This window comes from Lepisma saccharinum, chromosome 18 (genome assembly GCF_977018435.1).
Source record: "Lepisma saccharinum chromosome 18, izLepSacc3.1, whole genome shotgun sequence".
Lineage (NCBI taxonomy): Eukaryota > Metazoa > Arthropoda > Insecta > Zygentoma > Lepismatidae > Lepisma > Lepisma saccharinum.
This window is the reverse complement of record NC_139246.1, coordinates 31,979,448-31,997,063: the sequence shown is the minus strand read 5'-3', so window position 1 is coordinate 31,997,063 and position 17,616 is coordinate 31,979,448. Positions and strand designations below refer to the sequence as shown.

Sequence of the window (17,616 nt, the reverse complement as noted above, 5' to 3'; positions counted from 1 at the left end):
ATTGAGGCCTCCTAATCACGAATTTGAATTTAAAATTTGGGGGTTAAGTGTAGAAATTGCAAAATAAATGAAATTGTGTGGTCCGCGATCGGCACGATTGCTCATTATTTACCGGAAGATTTTGTCTTTCCAATAATTAAAAAACGAAATATACATTCCTGATATTACTACGACCCCAAATTTTAACTATATTTGCCTATCCTAACCTAACCTTACCTGAATGGTTCGTGGGGCTATCCGTCAAATGGTTTGTGGGGCTATCCGTGAATGGTTTTGCGCTAATTGTGATTACAAACCGATAAAATAATCTAATTTTCGTAGCACTTTAACGGCAAACGTTCATCATCGAAGACGCCATTTTCATATCCTGCAATTGTACGATCGATACACTGTTGTTATCAAATCAGTCCACACTCCACATGTTCTTCTACATCGTGATTGTCGCTGTCACATGTAAGCACCTTCTTTGGGCAATATACGGAAATCCATAAGTTTATTAATTAGCCCACGGCCATCCTCCTGCACACTCCACCTAACAATCTGTACAAGATTAACAACTTTTTTACTGTTCTCTTCCGCCATTCTTACACGATCCATGCTCTACAAGAATGAAATCAACAGTATGGCAACGCTGTAGACAGCGTAACTAATTACGAACGTCAATTGTTCATATCGACAAATATTGCTACCATATTTGTATACCGAGAATCATTGCGAGAATTGAAAAGCTTATTTTAAAAATTCTACACGTTAATGAAGAATTTTTTCACCTCACCCCAACATGTTAACTTGAGATAAATCATCACGACTAATTATTTCGTGAGTATAAGACGTAGCATAGAAATTACAGAAGGGACCAGTATTGTACATTCTTGCCTTAATGAATAATAGGGGTGTGCGAGACAGAATTGTTTTGGTCCTGACGGGATCGGGACGGACATTTTTTTAAATCCCGACATTCGGGACGGAAAAAGTTGCAATTTCCCGCTTGGTTTATAAAAGATCCGAATCGAGAACACATAGTTTTGAATTGTTACATATCATTTGTAACAAAATATAGGTGATTTACATTGTACATATGTAACATCTGTAAATAATGTTCAGAATATTACGTACTCTTGCCATAAATACTGTTACATACTTTTGGCTTGGACTGTACATCCGGTTGTCAGGCTCATAAACCATGCTTGTGCTGCAGTTCACTCCTGACCATTGTGTGTTCAGTTGTGAAAGAGCAAGCGTGTATCTTCTTGTGCTTAGCATGGAGTGGGGCGAATATGAAAACAGAGTAGCCGTAAATGCTCAGCATATGGTTGGAAGTCACTCACTGAGATTTTCCAGCCCCTTAAAATCGCGAAGATCAGCAAAAGGTTTGTGTATCAGACAATCCAGATATTCATTGATACTGGTAGCATGAAAGATCGCCCAAGAGTTGGTCGACTTCGTACAGTTTCATTTTTACTCAAAAACTGAGATACAGAAAAATAGCATTTATATTTTCTTAATGCTCATTGCACATAATATCACAATTTCATTTAACATAGATCACGTGTAGCAACAGCAACTCCCATTGACACTATTGGAAGTACATAAAACGATATATGATAAGAAACAAAATTATCAACTATTTCTATCCAGTAACATGCAACGTTCAACTGTTTTTGCTCTACACTCGAACACATATTTCGTTAAGATTATCAACCAGTAAGAGAATAACTTAGTTCTCCCTTGAATGTACGTCACAAATATAATAAAATCGTTCGCCTTTTGAAACTTCTTCTATGAAAAATTTACATTTCAAACACCGTGTAATTAGTAATGTAGTAAAGAATACCAATAATTTAAAATAAATATTTATATATTCAGTGGAACCCAGATTTTTCGTTCCAAGATTTTACATTTTCACACAATTTTTTTTTTTTTTTTTAAATTGGTCCTTTTAAAAACGTAAAATGGAGATGCCACTGTAAATACACATTCTCAGATCTGTTGATTAAAAATTAGGAAAGGTATATAAATGCTTGTTTCGCAGAAAGTAATCTTATTACGGTGAAATATCTTGCTTTGTAAACAACAAAAGTCAAAGAAATTTACAATGCATTGAGTATCAGTAACTGTTGCTATTTTTAGAAAACCAGAAATGCAGAATTGTCTCCTTATTTGCGATTGTACTTGTATGTAAGTTTTTATATTGATTGAGTCTGATTTTCTATGTAGACTGTAAGCCTGTGTAACCTTCTGTAATGTTCCAATTTACTCAGAGTAAAATTTAGAAAGCTGCAAATTATTTAAACTAGCTGAAATATCCACATATCAAAACTGTGATTTACATGAATTTCATAATATACATTTACACATCTATACACACAGAACGAAAATTTCATAATGTCAATTCAACATGTTACTAGAAAATTGTAATTGTCTATTTATTGCAGATATAATTAATATTGTATTAAAATGCTAGTACTTAGAGGAACTCGTATATTGTATTTATTCGTATCAGAAAGTGTAATCTATAAAAGTATTTGGACTCTTTTGTACATGTATATATGAAAAGGATCTTCTATATTTACACTGAAGAAATTCACAACAAATATAAGATACTTACATTGAAGCTAACCACAATACACACATGTCACTGCCATACATATAAATATCCTACCATTCTACACTACAAAAATATTAATACTAAATGGTACTTAGTATTGATTTTGAATTTGTTTCAAAATTTCCCCATTCAACAATTAAAAAATATTCTCATCCTTAATGATTAGGTAACAATTTCAGATAGGGTAATCTATTCTTAGCCTATTCTTGTGTGTATATAATACTTAATATATAAGTGAGAGATGCAGTATGTATACAATGGCGGATTTACATTCTTGTTACGAGAGATAACTGATATAGTTGGGTTGGGTTAACGTATAAGACCATTTTCGTAGTGTTAGCGAACACATTTAGGACCTGTTTGGTTATGTTAGAAATCTAATATAGGTCGTTCGATTACGAAGCCTTAGCTAGGATTTTCGAGCTTCTGTTGGAAGGAGATAATTCAAAAGTTATTTCAACTGATACTTCCGAAAGCAAGTATGAAAGGCACATACTAGAGTGTTGACACTTTGAGGACAAGACAACATGTTTGTATGTATAATGTATGAAAACGTAAATATGCCTGAACCTGCTCAGGCTGGTACCCCCACACTAAAATTAAAAGTAATGTAGGAACCAAGGAGCCATAAAAAACAAGTAAAATAAAGAAGGTTTATTATTATAAAGTTAGTGTTAATAATAATAATAAAATAATTAATAAAGATATAAATCCGCAAATATAAAAATAGATATAATCCCCTTTCAAATTAGAAAGATGCATACTTATCGTTTTCTGCAGGTCCAGACTTACTTGATGTCTTAATTACAAAAAAATATACCGAAATACTTAATGTTAATTATCTGATACCTGTAAAATGGGAATCCAAAGAAAATTGTTATATCGAGACGTCAACATAAAATACAACTACAGACTTTCCGTTACATAACTGTTTTGAATTAACTGAAAAAGTACAATATATATTAATAAATTAGTGACGCCAATACTAATTTTTACAACTAGAAGATAATAAATACATGTTTCTTTACAAACAGTGCCATCTGTAATCCGTCCTATTCTGTGATAAGATACTAATTAAAATATGTCCCACTTATACAATTTCTAAACTGCATAATAATGTATTGTTGCCTTATATTCCTAAATTATTTATAAGCTGATTTTTCCCACAGAAATATTCTTATCCACTAGAATTGATAGGGTTATAGAAAATGTTATATATTTGAAATACTGATTAACAAATACGGATTCCTATTCTCGTCACTCGTTATAGGCCTACATAGTTCTCGGCACATTAATATCTTTATAGCTCTCAACCGTACGAAGTATTTACCCAATCACTAGGTTTGCTTAGTTTTCCTTCGGTCGGGATACAAATAATATGCGTCATATTTGAGACTTGAATACATGATTCTGATTGGCTACTCTTACAATTCAGTAGACAAATCAGTAGCAAACTTAGGACACAATTTACTTCACCAAACCAGATTGAAAGGGAGTAGTTACTTTCCAGTTTGTTCAACGTTTCAAGAAGTTTTTACTTTTAAGAAATTGAGTTACGTGTGTAACAAATTTTACATATACATTCTGTTGATACACTGAAATAAGGCGTGCTATCATATATTTTGCCACAGAACATTGGTTCACCACGTCTCCTGTTTATACTTCTTAGGATTTCCATCGTGGTTTTTACTTCAGTTGTATCAAAACCATGAAATATGTCACAACAGCTCCTAGAACCTGTAATTGAAATGTTACAAGCGTTTTAGTCAAATTGTTACTTTTATTTCAATTTTAATTACGATTTATGATTACCATGCGAGAGACCCGGGTTCGATCCCCGACGGACGAGAATTGGGTTATTTTCCACCTGTTCAAGCGGCTCTGGCACCCACCCAGCTTCGTATAAAGTGGGTACCCGGAGGAAATTATTGGGGGTAAAGGCGGCCAGGGGCGTGATGCTGATCGCATCACCCTCACCTTCGACCGTGATCAAGAAAGTGTGCGGCCCTAACTCAACACGCATTGTACGACTTCATGACATGGATGCAAAACACAAGGGAGCACATTACTTTTATTTTGTACGATCATGAAGCATGGTGAAATTTATTTTAAAAAAATTTAAACGCAGGATTATGGATGGAGTGCAAATTAATCACGAACACAGTCAGTTGCATATTGGTCGTGCCATATGAGTGTTTTCTTTTTTGTTCCGTGTTTGAACCAGAATTTAAAATGAATACATTTCCTGAAATTGATTTAGATCGAGATAATAATTATACATATAACGTGAATAATTTAAAATCCCAGTGGATATCAATAGAAAGAGTTGGGACGGATAGTGCCAAACCACATTTGGAGGGAGACGCAGAATTGAACGTTCAAACAAGTCCACAAATTTACGTTTGCACCTAGAATTTGTACAACCACTCGTACTTTATGGTGTAACCCATGGACAAAAATCTACTTTGTTAAAGTGAATGATTGAATTAGTTATAATTTTAGTGTGAGTCTGAAAATAAATAGCCATTTTGCATCCTTCAGAAACTTTCCTCAGAAAACAAATTGTAAGATGACTGTGACTTTCATGTCCTTGCATCTGAAAGTGCGTGGTGAAAATTAATTTAGATTATTCCATTAAAAGGTGTCAAGGAAACCGACACAACATTTCAGTTGTCGCGTTATCTTACTATTCAGGGTCTTAACAGAAGAAATTTATTCGTATGTTTGAAGCTAATTTCAAAATGCTATTCGGAAATATATTGAATTTGGATCTTCAAATACAGATTATACAATTCGATTCCAAACATATGGCACGACGAATATGAAATTGAATGTGTTCGTTATTAATTTGCACTCCATCCTTAACCCGGCGCTTAAGAATTTTCAAAATAAATTTCAGTATGCTTCATGATGGTCCAAAGCAAAAGCAAAGTGCTCCCTTGTGTTTTGCACCAACCTTTTCAAAACCATTAAAACTTTAAATACTTCCATCAAGACCATACTGCTCAGCCAAATAACCTACAAGTAAAATTTCCAGAGAGAGAGAGAGAGAGGAGGCAGGCAGGAATATACTGAATATATTTGTCCACTATCGAGTACACACAAGCTATATTATCTGGCGATGCCGCTGTCTGTACGCCGATCCACAATTTGAATTTCTACACGAGACACGCGTAATAGATTTGTGGTATTTGTTATAATTAAACGATTTTTCCATCTTAAACAACAGAATCACACTAGGGTACGAGAAACACAAACTTAAGGGAAGAACATTAATGACATATTTCGGGTGTCTCCGAAGAATTCAAGCTTCCAAACGACATAAAAAAAACTCCACAAAATTGAGAAAGGGAGATAGTGGGAAGACGAGATGTGAAAACATAAGTGGATGCAGAATTGCTTTCTGGGAATGGCACAGAATATGCACAAGGCTCGCTTTCGACGAAAGCATCATTCTTAGCATTTTTCTTAACATTTGTGCATGACCAAGAAGCTACCGTGTAAAGCGAAAAATCTTATGGCATTTGAGATGTCATGGCATATTTCATAGCATTTCTCAAGGATAGGCTCGGTCCGTATCATTTTTCGTAGCGTAACCAATCAGAAGCGGCCTCTAGGTCACGAGTGTAGTTATAATGGCGGCCGCGAGAGATGTAAACAACGTATCACTTCACACTTTTAAACGACGATAACTATTCAACCGAGAGGAATATCGCTTCTTACTAAATTGTTTTATGGAGAAAAGAATGGCGCTGATTAAATACATACTTTACAACGTTTACTGTGCACGTATGGAAGAATATTTTAACTTTTTCAATTGTAAACACCGTGCACACAACTCGATGTGCCTTTCGTGCTGTATGTATTGTACATTGTAATTGAAACACCTAACCGAAATGTTCCATAAAATGCTTCCGTGTAAAGTACTATCTGTTATAAGATTTTTGGAAGCATTTACATAGCATTTATGCTAGTAAATATGTTAAAGGAATAACTTTCGTCTAAAGCCGGCCTTAGTTATCATAGGGTGTAACAATGAATACAATTTTAGACTTTCTACATGCTAATTGCACAGAACATCTTAGTGAAGTTTTTTGAACAAGCATTCACATAAGCTAACTGAGACTAGTCCAACAACACACTGTGCCACATACCGCCACTAGAAGTAGAACCTGGGACATCTTGATTATAAGGCGACAGCATTACCAGTATTTGTGAAGCAAAATTAGTTTTACATGACTGCAAAAGCAGTCCTATAGTACTCGATTAACGTAAATCTGCTTATAATTTATGTCTCTATGAATCTACCAATGGCGTTGCATTAAAGTGATCAATTTGTAATCACAATCTCCTAAACTCGATTTCCGGCGGCACACATTCAAGTTCCCAGAAAATCCAGTTTCAATTAGTTTTGTTCTTTGGCTGGCTGGCTGAATTATAATAGGTCTATTACTGAAGGAAGTCAGGAAAAGATTCTACCTTGTGTTGCGCGAACATTTGTTGCTTATTGGGCTATAATCAGTGACGACGCCAGAGGAGGGGAAGCGAGGCGGGCACCCCCCAGTCAGTCACATCCCACCACTCCGTCCCCCGCCACAACATACCTTAGTAAAATATCGAATAATGAGGGTCTTTATTTCTAAGAGTATGCTCACTTCCATTTTTTGTAAGTGGTGTATTATGCATGTTATCACTTTTCCTACTTATAATACAGTAAAACCTCGTTATTCCGGACTAATGGGAGGATACGATGACCGGTTTAACGAAAGTCCGGATTAAGTGAAATAACTTACAAGAACAGTAGAAAGTGCATTAAAACTCCGTTTATAGCTTCAAAGCACGTATATCATGGTGTATTTAAAGGGCACAGGCTAAAAAATACACTATGCAGTACAGTACAAAGTCTGCGCGAAACAGAATTTCATCAGTGGTTCACTGAACTGCCTTTTCTTTGGGAAGTTCTCTTGTCGACTTCTAGCGACATTTAAAAGCTTGCATTCTGCTTTTTTTGTTTGCTTTGTTTTTTGCCTTTTGCCTGTCCGGATTGAGCGAAGTCCGGCTTATCGGGGTCCGGATTAACGAGGTTTTACTGTACCAATTTGACTAAAAGAAATTAATATTGATTAGTATGTGTGTGTATATTTCGCTCAAGATTCCATCGCCGACCTGTAATTGTTGCGATTAACCTGAGTTTTAACCCTTTTTAAGAATATTACATAGGCGTTAAATCTAGATAACAATTCCGAGGACTAAAAAACATCATCTGAAGTAAGGGAAAGTTATTCTAATAGTATATCGTCAGTGGCAACGATAATTAGTGAAAGACAGTGAAAGGTGCCAAGCAGTAGCGGCGATTTGTTTCTCAAACAGCGAAGGCGAGGTGCCAAATTGAGGGGGCAAGGACAGTTGAGGTTAGGTATAGTGCAGGCGCAACATTAGAAAAAAGTAGGGCAATTGCCCCTCTCAATCTCATGTCAGTTGTCGCGTTATCTTACTATTCAGGGCCTTAACAGAAGAGATTTCTTAAACTTTTGAAGCTAATTTCAAAATGCGATGATATTATTCGGAAATATCATATTAATCTCCATTATGTCCACACTTATTCTCAGCAAAATAAGCCAGGAATTGAAAGGAATAGGTGTCAGTTGTTGTGTGATATTTATATGGCGAGCATGTAAAAAGAATGGTACATAGAATTCGCCACTCTTCAAATCATTTGATGCAGATTTGTTCTTTGCATTTATTGTAGAACTTCGTTTCAAGAACTCCACAGATGTTTGTAATTTTACAGCACAAACATACGTTTGAGATAGCTCTACTCTTTTCAAATTTACATTCATGTCATATCATTACCCTAAAAGCCAAATTCAGATTTTGTCCAAAACTCTTCAGCGTTACATAGATGGAAAAAAAATAGTTCACTTAATGCATTTCGTCGATTTCCTAGAAAAGTATAAATTGGCCTTTCACGAAGTTCACACTCTAGTTGTAGTCACTACCAAAATCCCAGTTTCCCGTGCAACATGTGTGAAACCTTTGAAAAGCCTTGCTCGAAGGAGAATGTCACATTTGGCTGTCCTTGCTATTGAGAAGGAGGTATGTCAAGTCTCGGGCGTATCGTAGGTCGTCGAAACGTTCTCCAAAGAACATATGAATTGAAGAATTGCACTTTACTAAGTGACTTTCGTTGCTTGTAATGCAAGGTGAGGTGTGTCAATTTCGCACCAGGCATGCATTTATTTAAATATCGTCGGAATGGGCATTGCTATAAAGAGATGTTGCAAGCGGAAGCAGTTTTTAAAGTTGATTATTAAGCTAGATACCGCGTTTGAAAAATATGATGAATAAGTATCGACAGAATCCCATGTATTCCTTATGGAGAGACAACTTCAAATTCAAGTTGCGGCTAAACAAATAGGAGTTTCGAATCTCTTTAGCGCAAATATCATCTTCATCCTATACCCGATCATATGTTTTCTTGCGCCATCGGAAGTTGATATCCCCACGAAAACGAATAAAATAATTCTCTCATAAGCGTAATGCATTTCTCCTTGCCTCCTACGGTCATTCTGGCAGTGTTGCCAAACCTGATGCGCGTAAAAGAGCTAAATTTCACATTAAATTGAGCTAAAGTTTGACTTTCAAGGAGATTTGCGAGGGCTGGATAAAGTGCCTCTCATGGTAATTTTAGTTGTCAAGGGGATGGGGAGCGCTGCTATTACTGGTAACTTTAAAGTGATGACAATCCATTCTTAGTTTTCACCGTCTAGATCTGACGGCATCACCTATCTCAATATTCCACCGATGGTTGTATGGATAGAAACTAAGTGATTACCTGATATCAATTTTGTCATCTTCACCTCAACCAAGGCGCTATATAATGTAGATAAGACGGGGTGGAAGGACGCAGCTAATATAACAATATCACATCACGCGCAAAATGTATACGCATGACAAAGATTGATCTCTGTGGGCCGGGCTAGTGATGGCATCATAGTGGGGCAGGGGGCGAGTGCCACAGTTCACAGCCAAACGAGTGCACGAAAGAGCCAGATCTGGACCCAAAAAAGCTAAGTTGGTAACAGTGCTGCCCAACTACAATATTTTCTTGCCGCCCCTCTAGTCACTTTCCACTATCGCCGTTGCTGGCTATTATCGATATCATCATTTTACATAACATTTAAATCTTCCATTTTTGAAGGGGCACAAGCCCCTCCCGCTAAATCCGCCAATATACGAGACATGGTGAGTAGAATAAAAGAATAAAACAAGAGAAATACTGGATATACAGACGATTGAATTGTTTGGAAAACACACAGCAGATGGCATAGTGATGTGAAAGTAAAGTAAATAATGTATTGTGCTCATATTGTTTATAATAAATAATATTTACAATATAATTTATATCGTAGTTTAATTAGCAGTTATTTTAATACTATTATATATTTGTCTTCTCGTTTTACAGATTAAATAAATAGCTATTATATTGTGAAACCACAAGACAAATTTTTAATTTTGTAAAGACAATTATGTAACTTATTGTGTGTGGAATGCGTATTGGAATGATATTTCTCAATGTCTTTATATGTAGTTTTCAATGTTTTTTGGGAAAATCCCGACTTTTGAGGAATTCCAACATTTGTATATTTCCAAAGCTGTAACTCACGAGAGAAACACTAACGCAACACAAAGTCATATGGAGTTGAAAGAGGTATGTTTGAGCAATGTCCACACAGCAGAGCTTTTATACAGTGCCTTTCACTGTCGACTCTTCCGTGAAGCAATGACTAACACATCGGGTGGTGAGAGGGCGTCTGCCGGCATTAAGACCCACAGCTGTACGCCGAACTTGGCACTGGACGCATTAGTGCTTCTGTATCCAGATAGCTGTCCAGTTTGCACGTGTTTGTGAAGTGTTAAGGTGTTAACAAGTGTTTTAGATTGTTTTGTTTTAGTTTACGTGTTAATGGAGCTGACAACTCTGCACTGTAAAAAAAATGTCAAGAAACAGCAATATAAGGCCATGGATGTTCCCAAGGTAAAATATTCCGGAGGTAAAATAGTCCCCCGTTCGGATCTCCAGGTGGGGACTACTTTGGGAGGTCCCTGGACTAAGGATAAGATCTACATTAGGAATAAGGATATTAAATAAGGCACCTGGAATGTTCTGAGCCTTTACAGGCCTGGGGCATTTCAGTGTACAGTTTATGAGATAGTTAAGTAATGTTATAAATTAGATGTAGTAGCTGTCCAGGAAGTTAGGTGGCCAGGAGAGGGGAATTGTAAAACTAAAAATTTTACTTTTTTCTATGGTGGTACTGAAAATCATAATTTTGGAACAGGCTTTTTCATAAATAATAGAATTATCTCGGCTCTTAAAACAGTAGAATTTATTAATGATAGGATATCATATGCAGTTTTACAGGGTAGGTGGTGTAAAATTATTCTATTAAACATACATGCACCAACGGAAGATAAAGATGATAAGACTAAAGATGATTTTTATACAGAGTTAGAACAGGTCTTTGATAAATTTATTCAGTATGATATGAAAATTCTGTTAGGTGACTGTAATGCACAGATTGGCAAAGAAGAGACATTTAAACCCACGATTGGTAAAGAAAGTCTTCATGAATTAAGTAATGACAATGGTATAAGATTGATTACTTTTGCAACCTCAAAGAATTTAATTGTGAAAAGTACCACTTTTAAACATAAAGATATCCATAAATATACCTGGTCTTCTCCAGATGGTAAAACTCATAATCAGATAGATCATATTCTGATTGATAAGAGAAGGCATACTAGTATAATTGACGTTCGTACACATAGAGGTGCTGACTGTGCCAGTGACCATTATTTAGTAATTGCTAAATTAAGAGAAAGACTCTCAGTGACAAATCATAAGCAACAAAATCTAAAAGTTATAAAACTTGATACAGGAAAGTTTACTGATGAAAGAATTAAGAAAGATTACCAAATTAAACTGTCAAATAGATTTGATGTTTTGCAGGGTTTAAATGATGATGAAAATATAAAAGAAACAGACGTAAATAAGAATTGGGAGCACATACGTAATGCAATAGAATCAGCAGCTAAAGAAAGTATAGGATACAATAAACCAAGAAAAAGTAAGCCATGGTTTGATAATGAATGTCATAATCTAATAGAAATAAGAAATCAGGCTAGACTTAGGTGGTTAAATAACTCGGATGATACAAATCTAAGCAATTATAATAGAATAAAGCAAGAAGTTAACCGCACGTTTAAAAGTAAAAAAAAGAGGTTACTTGAAAAGCAAAATTAACGAAATTGAAACAAACAGCAAAAATACAAATATCAGAGATTTATATAAAGGTGTAAATGAGTTTAGAAAGGGGTGGCAACCTAAAGTAAACTTGATAAAAGATAAAGATGGTGATTTTCTAGCTGACCCAAGCGATATTCTAAATAGATGTTTATGTAGGAGATAAATCAGAAGTAAATGAAGTCCACACAGCAGAACCTCTGGTTCCAGAACCTAACTTGACTGACGTTAAAGATGATATTAAAAGGCTAAAGAATAACAAAGCACCTGGCATTGATTTAATACCAGCTGAGTTAATTAAATATGGTGGAAATTCATTAATATGTCAAATTCATAAATTAATTGGTTTAATATGGAAAAAAGAAGAAATCCCTCAACAGTGGAAAGAATCCATAATTGTTCCTGTGTTTAAAAAAGGTGATAAAATGAACTGCACTAATTATCGTGGAATTTCTCTACTCTCAACAACATATAAAATATAATCTAACATTCTTTTAACAAGACTAACCCCATATGCTAATGAAATTATAGGTGATTATCAATGTGGATTTAAACGTAATAGATCAACTACAGATCAAATTTTTCACATCAGACAGACACTTGAAAAAAAGTGGGAATATAATCAAAATGTCCATCAGCTATTCATTGATTTCAAAAAAGCATATGATTCGGTCAAAAGAGATAAATTATATAATATATTAGTAGAGTTTGGAATACCTAAGAAGCTTGTTAGTATCATAAAAATATGCACCAGTGAAACAGAAAGTAAAATTCGTGTGGGTATTAATATGTCTGACAAATTTACAATTCATTATCTCCATTGCTCTTTAATTTTGCCTTAAAATATGCTGTAAGGAAGGTAAAAGAAACTAAAGAAGGACTAAACTTGAATGGTGTGACTCAGTTGTTAGCATATGCAGATGATGTAGACTTACTGGGGGATGATGTGAATACAATTAAGAATAATGCTAAAATATTTTTCAAAACTGCTAAAGAGATAGGTTTGGAAGTTAACAAAGAGAAAACTAAATATATGCTTACAGGCCGAAGCCAAGTGTTAGGTAATAATCAAAATCTAATTATTGATAACAACTCGTTTGAACGAGTTTCCAAATTCAAATACTTAGGAGTAATATTAACAAATGAAAATTATATTAAAGAAGAAATAAAAAGTAGGCTTAATTCAGGAAATGCATGTTACTTCTCTCTTCATAAACTTTTGTCTTCTCGTTTAATATCTAAGACACTAAAAGTTAAAATATACAAAACAGTAATTTTGCCTGTAGTATTATATGGATGTGAAACTTGGTCCCTTACATTGAAAGAGGAACATAAATTGAGAGTATTTGAAAATAAGATCCTTAGGAAAATCTTTGGACCTAAAAGGGATGAGGAGACTGGTGAGTGGAGAAGGTTGCATAATTTAGAACTACATAATTTGTATTCATGTCCAGATATGATTAGAATAATTAAATCAAGAAGACTTAGGTGGGCAGGCCATGTGGCACGAATGGGAGAGGAAAGAGGAGTTTACAGGATTCTTGTTGGGAAACCTGATGGTAAGATACCTGTAGGAAGGCCAAGACGAAGATGGAGGGACAACGTTGAGATGGACCTAAGGCAAATCGGTAGGGATGGAAAGGAGTATATAGATCTTGCTCAAGATAGGGAAAGCTGGAAGGCCTGTGTTTCTGCAGCCATGAACCTTCGGGTTTAAGAAGGCTAGGGAGTTAGTTAGTTTAGTTAGTTAATGGAGCTTTTCTGCTGTCTAATAATGCCACGCTATCCGCACAATTTAAAGCAAGGGATTTTATGTACAACTCTTACGTTATTACGAATTATTGTGGGGAAGTCAGAAGGCGTTTCACACAGAGTCAGTGTTCGGATACTTGTGAACACATTTAGATAATCAGGGTCTGTTCTTGATAAGAAGCGAAGGGTGAAATGACGTGTGGTTACTGGGGAGAAACTATACGACGTTGGTACACACTTTTCAAAACTCCCTCCGGCACATGGTAGACAATGCATTTAAAAAGCTTGTATTGCCAGGTTGCAATCCTTTAAGGGGCACAGCCACACAAGATTGAAAAATACGTACCGATGCAAACAGATCCAGCGACACAGTAAAGAACTTCGCCCCTGATATGGAGAGAGCTCTCTGACATTGTTGGCACACGATCTGGATGAAAGTCTTGGCTTCCTCTGATCCATTGTACCACGGGCATTCGTACGCGGCCTTCATTACGGAAATACTCTGAAAAGTAAATATACATTTACAGGTTGCAAATACAGGCGTTTTACAACAGTTAAATCTAGCATATATTTATAAGTTGTTTTTTTTAAAGCACATATTTATTGAACTTCGACAAATATCCCATTATAGAAGGTTAAATAATTATGCAGGGTGGTCCAAGAGTATGGAGACACCTGTATAAGAGTTGAATGACATACTGTTCCGCAAAACTAACATCGTTGTTTTGTAATAGGTGTTGGGAGAAATGTTTAAGGGGAATATGACGATGACAACCGCTATCTTGAAATCCACCCTCTTGATTTAAACTTCAAAATTGGCTAGAATTTCATGTGAAATGCAATGCTGAAGGTTTCTTGACGTATAATTAACCAGTAAAAGTTATGAATGAATTCTTGTACCAATTTGCTACTTTTCTAGGTATCAGAAGAAAACATTAAAATGGCTCTAACGCGTCAGTAACGCATCGAGATCAAACTGACATCTAGGGAGGGAAGTTCGCATGCCCCGTTTATGCAGACCATATTTTTGGCTACTTTACTATGTAGAAACTTGAGCAAGAAACACTAGTCTCTGCCGTACTGTGCCATTTCTACATCAACTGAGCAACCGAGGCGGCCTTGGTTTCGCCTGATTTTACGCTTACGTTGTTTTACACGTGTGTAATTCGGTCACGGTATGTCTATACTCGGGAATCTCTGCGGCGAACAAACGAAAAGAAGTCTCTGCGCAAGCAGTGACGCGAGACAGCTCGACCAATGAACACGCGAGAGGAAACGGCATTCCGTGGAGGGGGAAAGCGACTGCAGTTACCACCTTAGAGCAGAGTGTACTTCTTCAGTTCCGCCCACTCGTTTTCTCCCCTTCTCTGCCTTTATGTGAGGTCCTACTGCAGAGATTCCAGAGATAGAGAATAGGGCTCGCGTTCGGGTGTTGATAACAATTCTGCTCCCTTTGCTTCCAGTATTATATGGAAGAAGTCTAGTATTTTTATAGAACATCTTGCAATGAACTAATCTCTTCCTGAACCTTGTAGTGGCCATTCCATGATATAACTATTATTTTTAATTAGGCTCCTTCATAAAACAAATTGATTGAAAGAATCAAAGCACGACTTTCATTGCAATTATATGCTTCAACAACGTCAAACTTCTATACTTTTCTAATATTGTACTGTCATTTTTTCTAATTATCTATACTTTGTTCATGCATTATTAGCGGGAAAAACGCTGCTCTTTATATGAATAAAAAATATAAAACCAATAATAGAAGCATGAATACAAAGAAGAAATAATAGTAATAACGAAAATAAAGTGAGTCGTTGCGTGTAACTTAATTGAATGCATACATCGTGGTGATTTCCGATTAAGTCCCTAGCGCCACCTATATATGGTAATATTGATTGAGTTGGTGTTTTAATTCATTTTATATACATTAAGACTAATGGGAACTGGACATACAGTCTAAAGTGGGATCTTATATGTGGTAGTAGAAAGACATGAAAGCAATCTGTTTCAGCTGTAACTAAAATAGAAATCATTCACATTTGTCACGAGACAATTATACCGGAACGCCTGCTTCTTTTAAGTTTGAAAACAGTTGAGTCCTAAATCCGGATTTTTTTTTCAATTATGTCTAGTAATGGCATTTTGACTGGCGAGAAAATCAGCTGTCATCTGAAACTAGAAGATGAAGTATTAGCCCTTGTCGTAACTGTGATACAACCTGCTCCAAATCAAATACGAATTTAATTTTCTGTGGCTTAACCAAAAACTGTGATGGAGAATGTAGTTGCATGCAAGCAGGTTTAATCCAAGGTGTTTCTGTACGAATTCCATTCTCAATGTCAGTGTTTCCTGAGAAGACAATGTTGCAGACGTCGATGGCCAACATGACAACGATGAAAGCAACGAACTCTTTCGTTACCGGCCATACACTATAAAAGGAGTTAACAGCCTGCCTCAGGAGGAGAAGCCAACGAGCACGCCAAAGGATCGAGATCGGGTTGCGGGAGCGCGACAGTGCCGGACGCGGAGAATCATCTGCAGGGCTGCCCAGAAGCAGTGGGGCCTAAGCCGGGGCCTATCTAGAGGCGAGACGCCTTAGGCCAGCCAGCGAGACCAGCGTCCAGGCGACCCGGAGATAAGTATCTGCCGCTTTATGGTGCTAATCCTTCGACCCTAACTTCTCACTCTTAATAATCTATAGGAGTGCTTGCCAAATAAAACACAGTCTCTTATCTACCCAATTAGTGTTTCTTTAATTTAACTGCTCTACCTCTGACTCGTCGCCCATTGGTCAAGGGATCCTACCCTCGAAAACAGAGGGTGAAATCCGGTACGACTAATGTTTTAACGCCCCCAATTGTGTCTCCAGGGACCAGCCCTGGTACAGAATCTTAGCTCGTAACGCTTTGATTGAAATATGTATTTTTTGTGGTGTGTTACCTGCTAGTGTACGTTACGATAGTGACCAATCTTATTTAGTGTGTGAACATGTTTAGACATGTGAAAACAATAGCCCGCACGATGATACGGTGAATGTTATAGAACGTTGTCATACCTTACATACCAAACACATTTACCAAATTCCATAAGTCAATTCCATTCTCACGCGAAATATTCAAATTATCCGACTATGACGGCTATACCTACCGTGTCAATGATCTGCAGAAGACTCATTGTGTTGTAATTGATGTTACTTGTGTTATGGGAAAGATATATATATATATGTATATTCATTAAAATCAAAGCTATTGAAAATTAGTACTACCGTTATTACGTGAAAACATGAATTTGTCCGTCATTTTTCAAAATGGCGGACTTAGCGGAAAGGTGATCACCAGGGACTTTTGATATGTTGTTATTAATGTTATAAAGAAGTTATGTACCAAATTTCAGCTTGTTATGAATTCGATCTACATATTTATTTATTTATTGACTGCACTATTTGTTCAATTTCTGTTTTTGTCTTGTTCTAATAATAACATGCAAACTTATATCTCTATTCACGAATCTAGGATAGAAACTTCTTCAGTAGGTCTACCGTGTAATATTTCTAGTATACCTATCTTATACCTCCTGGTATAATTCATTTTTGTACAAAGCATTCCGGTACAAAAATTAAAGAATTTCAAGGTTTAAAGAAACTTAGAATTTTGTTCTGACCATTAGGTTTAGATACTACTTTGTGTAGGCCTATACATCATATTACCTTGAATAAAAATAGTAAATTTTCAAAATTACTGGTCAGGGTAATTTATGTCCTATAACATTTCCAAAATCTATCCATTCTCTCTTGGAATTCTTATAGATACATTTATGTTGAGGTGAATTTAACTATTGAAACGAATTGCAAATGTATGAGCTAGTTTTGCAATATTCACACAGGAAGAGTGTCAGAAACATAACACACGAATGGCATTACCTGATGTACGATGCTTTCTCTTTT

General features: G+C 36.0%; 1 protein-coding gene across 1 annotated transcript in view; it reads right to left on the bottom strand.

The window, feature by feature from the left end:
• Positions 1-1,512: 1,512 nt before the first annotated feature.
• Positions 1,513-17,616, bottom strand: part of LOC146002495 (odorant receptor coreceptor-like) — a 54,100-nt gene continuing 37,996 nt past the window's right edge. The window contains exons 5-6 of the mRNA XM_083140377.1: positions 14,014-14,169; positions 1,513-4,345 (exon numbers count right to left, since the gene is read on the bottom strand). Of these exons, the coding sequence (XP_082996503.1) occupies positions 4,295-4,345; positions 14,014-14,169 (207 nt within the window). The 3' untranslated portion in view covers positions 1,513-4,294. The remainder of the gene's footprint in view (positions 4,346-14,013; positions 14,170-17,616) is intronic.